The following is a 7,036-nucleotide window of genomic DNA, read 5'->3' as shown; positions in this document are numbered from 1 at the left end:
AATGGCCGCCACGCCACGGTCAGGTCGTTAAGTGAAAACTCACAATTTTAATAACTTTTCATCCTCAAGGTCTTGAGATGGTCCTGACCAAATATCAACTCGATCTGATTAAATCTGTAGGAGGAGTTCGTTAAAGTACGTGTCCTATAAAACGCTAAAAGTTACATGAAATCCAATATGGCCGACTTCTGGGTGGGCGGAGCTAATGAAACCCAATGAGGAATATGTTTCAAATGATGAGTGGGATATGCATACCAAATTTCATGAATATCGGATCAACTTTAGATTTCGACGCGTTAGGGGGCGCTATAGAGCCCGCTGGCGACGCCCGTTCCCAATCACTACAGAACATTGCAATTTTCGCCACCCCCGACGCATGTTCCAATTTTGGTGAGTTTTGGGGATGGCTAAGGTCGTCAAAAACGCGTTCTTGCAGCAGAAAAATAATAATCTGCAGAAAAACAATAGGTTCCTTGCACTTCGTGCCAGGACACCGTTGGGTCCTGGCACTTTCGTGCTCGGGCCCTAATTATCCTCCAACATAAAAGTTTGTAAAGAACGTTAAAAAGCAAAACCAGATTTATGTTTATGTAACTTTTATTACAAAACCAAAATCTCTAAAATAATGTTCCTGTACACATTTAAGTACCCTAACACAGCGGTCCCCAACCTTTTTAGCGCCAAGGACCGGTTTAACGTCAGACAATATTTTCACGGACAGGCCTTCAAGGTGTGGCGGATAAATACAACAAAATAAAATGATACGACCGGCATAAAAACAGTGGTATATTGTAAATATAATAATAAACGTGAATGCACTGTGTACTCATATGCAACTTTATTAGCAGCGTCCTCTTAACATCGCGCCAACAACATAACATGAGTATCATCCTCTCTGCCCCCTAACGCTCTCTGGTCGCTATGGTAACGTTTAAACATGCCTACAAAAATAAGATACAGATACACCACAAAAACGAATATAAAGTGCATGAAAAAATTAACTCACCATAACGCTAAATCAATGTGAGCCCTGAGCTTGTTTCTCTGCAACGAGACGGTCCCATCTAGGGGTAATAGGAGACAGTGACACCCGAAGTGTGTTGCTTATGTCCAGTCTACTCCGTAATTTAGTTTTGGTTGCTGTCACTGCAGAAAACCCCGCTTCACACAGATAGGATGTCGGAAATGGCAACAGGGTTTTCAGTGCTGTTGTGGCGATCTCAGGGTATTCTGCCGAGACTTTAATCCAGAACACCGGCAGAGTTGTTGTCTCGAACACACTTTTAAGGCCGCCGTCATTTGCGATCTCCAGCAGCTGATCTTCTTCTTGCACAGACATGCTGGATTCTCCTGGTTTGTTGACAAATGGGTCGCGGATCCATTCCTTGGCAGTTCGTGGGTCTTTTGTGGTTGGGAAGTAGCGCTCGAACTCTTTTAAAAGCAAAGACAGGTGATCGTGCACCAGCTGGGAGAATGAAGGCTCGGGCTCAGTCTCACCCAAAATCCCCGCTAATGTTTGAAACATGTCCAATATGCCTCTGTTCACGCGCCGTCCCCACAAATCCAGTTTGGCTTTAAATGCAGCTACTTTATCTGCCAGCTTGAAGACTGTTGTCATTTTCCCCTGAAGTGACAGATTGAGCTCATTGAGCAGGTTGAATATGTCGCACAAGTAAGCCAGTTTTGCGACCCATTCCTCGTCACTGAAATGTGCTGCCAGCGGTGACTTCTTTTCTGACAGAAATCTCTGCAGCGGCTCTCGTAACTCAAACACTCTGGCCAGCGATTTCCCTCGGGATAACCATCTTATTTCTGTGTATAAGAGAAGGCGTCTGTGCTCCGCGTCCATCTCATCACAAAGCTGCTCAAACAGGCGCGAGTTAAGGGCGTGTGCTTTGATGTGGTTAATAACTTTAACAACATCATTCAATACGCTGGAAAGTTCTGGTGGCATTTTTCGGCTAGCCAGCATTTCCCTGTGAATGACACAATGCGTAGATTCACATTCAGGTGCAACCTCCTTAATCCGAGCAGTTAAACCAGACAGCCGTCCGGTCATGGCAGCAGCTCCGTCTGTGCATATGCCGACACAAAAGGACCATTTCAGTTTCCCTGACATATAATCATCCAGCGACTTGAATAGTTCTGTGGCTGTGGTTTTGGTTAGCAACGATAGTGCACATAACATATCCTCATGCACATCCTCCTGATAAAGATATCGCACATAAACAAGTAGTATTGCCTTGTTGTCAACATCTGTAGACTCGTCAACCTGGAGTGAGTACCACGGTGATGTATTAATCCTCTCCAACAATTGTGTCTCAATGTCTTCTGCTATTTCCTCAATGCGCCGAGTGACGGTGCTAGCCGACAGAGGCACCTGTGCTATCTTTTTAACCGCAGCCTCTCCTAGAAGTTCACGGCAAATGTCTTTAGTGGCGGGCAGAATCAATTCTTCACCAATAGTGAATGGCTTCTTAGCCTTAGCAATACGGTTAGCCACCAAGTATGATGCTCTCAGTGCACTCGCATTTGTTGATGTGGTGGCCCTCAGTAATTGCTTCTGTCCTTCTTGTTCCCGCTTTTTTCTTTCAAAATACTCCAAAGGCTTGTCTTTTAATGCAGGGTGCTTGGTCTCCAAGTGGCGAAGCAGTTTTGAAGGCTTCATTGCCTCATTAGAGAGCCGGTCGCCGCATAGTATGCAGAGCGGGCTTGGTGCGTGGGAGTCACCTGTCGCGATAAATCCATATTTTAAGTAGGACTCCTGGTATTGTCTGTTAAATGCAGCTTTCTTTTTCTTGGAAGTCGTTGGCCCTTCTTCTGTCTCTTCACTGGGCCTTTTCCCCTTCCCAAAGAAACTCTCCAAAGACGTCTGTTTTTTACTCATTTTGCTAGCTTGTGGGTTAAATTTTAGCGTTGACGTATCACTACGATGTAACGGAGAGAATCCGGTCATTTTTCAAAATAAAACATCATTCAGATTCAGATAATAAATAAAACGGAAATAATGTAAGTTATTTATTCTTTCTGTGCGGCCCGGTACCAAATGACCCACGGACCGGTACCGGTCCGCGGCCCGGGGGTTGGGGACCGCTGCCCTAACACACCACTGATCTAAAAGAACATGTAAAGAATATGTATAAATAAATATTTACATGTAAAAAAAAAAAAGCCGATAAAACAGTTATTTACAAATACACAAGCGGGCAGCAGCGCTCTGAATTCTTGGCAAGTCTCATTTCATGGCGGTGAAGCAGCAGTCGGTGTATTTATCTGCAGTATTTGAGTAAAAGCCAATCCCAGCATGCACTAGCTCAGAGTCTATCGCTGGTTAACCCACGACTGGTCCGGGTTGAATTAGAGTCTTTAGAGTGTTTGCAGTGTGAGATGTGTGACTGAGTGTGGCTCGCTCCACCTCTGTCCTCAGAAGTCGGCGTCCATTCTGAAGGTGTTGTCCGTGGTGCCGGACATCACGCCCATCCTCTGGTACTCGCCCACGCGCTTCTCAAAGAAGTTGGTCTTTCCCTCCAGAGAGATGTTCTCCATGAAGTCGAAGGGGTTCTCCACCCGGTAGATCTGCAGAGAAACAACGCAGCAGAACCCAGGTCAGTTTGTTCTGGGTGCGTCTCATCATCACAGACCTGAACCTCGTCTACAGAACCCATCCTCCTCCTCGTCTAAAGACCTGAGCGTCCTCCTCCTCTATAGACCTGAACCTCCTCCTCTTCCTCCTAATCATCATCACAGACCTGAACCTCTTCTATAGACCCCATCCTTCTTCTCCTTCTCCTCCTCCTCCTCCTCCTCCTCTACAGACCTGAACATCCTCATCTACAGACCCCGATCCTCCTCTATAGACACAAACCACTTCCTCGTCTACAGAAGACCCTGAACCTCCTCTATAGCTAGACCTGAACCTGGTCCCCTACTGGGAGCTGTGGTGTTGTTGGGATATGGTTACCTTTGTGAAGCCGAGCTCCAGCAACAGTCTGTCGGCTACAAACTCGATGTACTGCTTCATCAGATCACAGTTCATCCCGATCAGCTTCACCGGCAGAGCATCCGTCAGGAACTCCTGACAATCAAACCAGTAACACACCATTAAAAACAAACCACCAGTGAGACCAGTTAAACATCAACTGACTGAAGGGGAGAAACCAGAGACGGGGATCCGTTAGTGTCCACCGACCTGCTCGATCTGCACGGCGTTCCTGATGATGTTGGTGACGGTTTCTTCCGACGGTTTGTTCACCAGGTGTTTGAACATCAGACAGGCGAAGTCACAGTGCAGACCCTGAAACCAGTAACACAAACCAGTCAGGACACACAGTGAAACCAGTAACACAAAACAGATCCATAATCAATAATGCAGCATAATATTGATATTATTGGTGATCTATAATCAATAATCACCTCGTCTCTGCTGATGAGCTCGTTGGAGAAGGTCAGACCGGGCATCAGGCCTCTCTTCTTCAGCCAGAAGATGGAGGCGAAGGAACCAGAGAAGAAGATTCCCTCCACGGCAGCGAAGGCCACCACACGCTCTCCTGGAGGAACAAGAGTTAGGATCAATACCTGATACCAGATCAATATCAGACCTGATGATCAGCACCAGGAAAACCACGTGGCGTCACGGTGAGCAGGTTTACCGAATTGGGCGCTTTTGTTGCCGATCCAGTTGATCGCCCAGTCGGCCTTCTTCTTCACACACGGCAGCGTCTCAATGGCGTTGAACAGGTATTCTCTGTGGGTCATTGAACACACCGTCAGACACCAGTACAGACCAGCAGGGTCCGGTACAGACCAGTAGAGTCCAGTACAGACCAGCAGCAGCTCACCTCTCTTGGGGCTTCTTGATGTAGGTGTTGATGAGGAGGCTGTACATCTCTGAGTGGATGTTCTCCATGGCGATCTGGAAACCATAGAAACACCTCGCCTCCGTCACCTGCACTTCCTGTGTGAAGCGCTCCACCTGGTGGTCACACGGAGAATCATTCAGCGAGTTATTTTCCAAAATAAAAATGAATAAATAAAATCATTTAAAAAAGGCGTCACGTTGAGCTTCAGGATATTTAGATTTTCTTTGTTTTGTGATGTTTTACAGAACATGTGATTTATTTACAAAATTACAGATTATTAATAAAAAGTAATTAATTGCATCTCTAAAATATTTGTAATATTCACTTCAACAGCAGTAAACAGTCAGAGGACAACAAGAAAAACAAGCTGACATTAAATCATTTAAGGCGTTGCCTTGGAAACAAAAGATGACTGCTCACCAGGTTCTCGTTGACGATGCCGTCGCTGGCGGCGAAGAACGCCAACACGTGAGAGATGAAGAACCTCTCGTCGTCCTTCAGAGAGTCCCAGTGCTGCAGGTCCTTGGACAGATCCACCTGAACAAACACAGGAAGTTAATGTGACATCATCAACACCCGGTGGCTCCGTCTCACACGTGATCCAGTTCATCAGAGCAGATCTGACCCGTCTGATACTAATGAAGAGATTCTGGTGCTGATGGAGAACTGCAGTGTTTCTAATGGAGGACCGATGACCTGAACTACAGACGGACCGCCGACCTGAACTACAGACGGACTCGGGTCCACGTTTACCTCCTCTGCAGTCCAGAAAGAGGCCTCGGCCTTCTTGTACATCTGCCAGATGTCGTGGTACTGGATGGGGAAGACGACGAAGCGACGAGGGTTCTCCTTCAGCAGCGGCTCCTCTTCCTCACTGCAGCTGCTCTTCTTCACGGCTTTGGGCTGAGAGACGAAACACAAGACACAAACGTTAGTGTCCATTTAACAGCTCGTCTGTCTTCACAAGTTTGATGCTGCAGTCAGAGCCGGCAGCAGGTTTCATTTTAACGTCTTCATCAGTTTCAATGAGAAAAAACATTATCTTCAACTGTTTCCTGTGTTTGATATTATAATTTATATCATTATCATAGAAACTGATCATTAAATATGTCTGAATATTCAAACAAAACAAACTGAAGACGTAAAACTGAAAACGGAAAATAATCTGCACATTTGGCAATAAATAAAAGCAGTAGCAGGTGAACATCAACAGTAGCAGCTGTTCCTCCATGTTGGCGCCAGAATGGACATCTTTCGGCGCCACATGAGTCCAATAAACAATAAACAACCCAAACTAACAGCCACAGACTGTGATGATGTTGAACGCAGAGAATCTGTCTGTTAAATGAGATGAAAACCTTTGAAGCTTTCAGCAGATCTGATCAGACTCAACTCACCGCAGCGTCACTGAAGATTTTACGCGCCGTTTTAGACGCCAAGATGCGGGTCGTGTTCATGCTCGGTGGCTGAAAGAGAAACAAACAAACAAACAATAAATCACCAGAGAACAAAAAACACTTATTCTGAATATGTTTTTATTTGATTATTCAGACTGAAATACACATTAAGATTCAGGTCAGTCAGACTGAGCTGGACACAAAACAGCTGCCGTGATGTTAAACTTAGCTTAACACCGAGATCATAACTTAAACCGGACATTTTAAAAGTTAAACACATGAAACATCAGCGTTTTGTTGTATTTCTTTTCTCACCGTGATTTCTTTGTCCAGCGACATGTTGCTGATGTGACTGCTGAGGGAGTTCTCATTCTTTACGGAGAGAGCAGAGTGAGTAGAAAGCATTTTGATTCGTTCAGACGGAAGGATAAATAAAAAGATAAATAAACAAACTAAAAGGTGAAGTTAAAAAGAAGAAGAAATCTAAACTAGCAGCTGACACACAGACGAAGAGCGGAGGAGACTGAAGCGGCTTCTGTTGTCCGCTCGTCCTTTTTATTGAAATCGTGGCGCTATAAAAGCGGCCAATAGAAACGCAGCTCGTGCCGGCTCTAACACTGACACTGCGACGGAGCCAATCAGATTTCGAGGAGAGCTCACGTGCTGTTTCTGTATTTGTTCAAGGTTACAAAACTGCCTGAAACCGCTGTTACAAAACTAATAACACAAGTGTTTACACAACATTTCTGACACATTTGTTTTACACTAATAAACATTTAA

The 7,036-nt window shown here is 45.3% G+C and overlaps 2 protein-coding genes across 2 annotated transcripts; both read right to left on the bottom strand.

Moving 5' to 3' along the window:
- Positions 1-579: 579 nt before the first annotated feature.
- On the bottom strand, positions 580-6,661 carry LOC141756655 (ribonucleoside-diphosphate reductase subunit M2-like). The gene is made up of 11 exons (XM_074616557.1): positions 6,572-6,661; positions 6,257-6,325; positions 5,613-5,762; positions 5,280-5,396; positions 4,839-4,972; positions 4,650-4,744; positions 4,414-4,547; positions 4,190-4,294; positions 3,962-4,075; positions 3,098-3,576; positions 580-650 (listed from the first exon to the last, which is right to left on the bottom strand). The coding sequence occupies exons 1-10, from the start codon at positions 6,659-6,661 to the stop codon at positions 3,424-3,426; spliced, it is 1,161 nt and encodes a 386-aa protein (XP_074472658.1). The 3' UTR covers positions 580-650; positions 3,098-3,423.
- On the bottom strand, positions 1,019-2,887 carry LOC141756613 (SCAN domain-containing protein 3-like). Its single transcript, XM_074616474.1, has one exon. The coding sequence runs from the start codon at positions 2,885-2,887 to the stop codon at positions 1,019-1,021; it is 1,869 nt and encodes a 622-aa protein (XP_074472575.1).
- Positions 6,662-7,036: the final 375 nt, after the last annotated feature.

The sequence above is a fragment of the Sebastes fasciatus genome, chromosome 18, assembly GCF_043250625.1.
Source record: "Sebastes fasciatus isolate fSebFas1 chromosome 18, fSebFas1.pri, whole genome shotgun sequence".
NCBI classification, from domain to species: domain Eukaryota; kingdom Metazoa; phylum Chordata; class Actinopteri; order Perciformes; family Sebastidae; genus Sebastes; species Sebastes fasciatus.
This window is presented reverse-complemented; position numbering and strand designations above follow the sequence as displayed.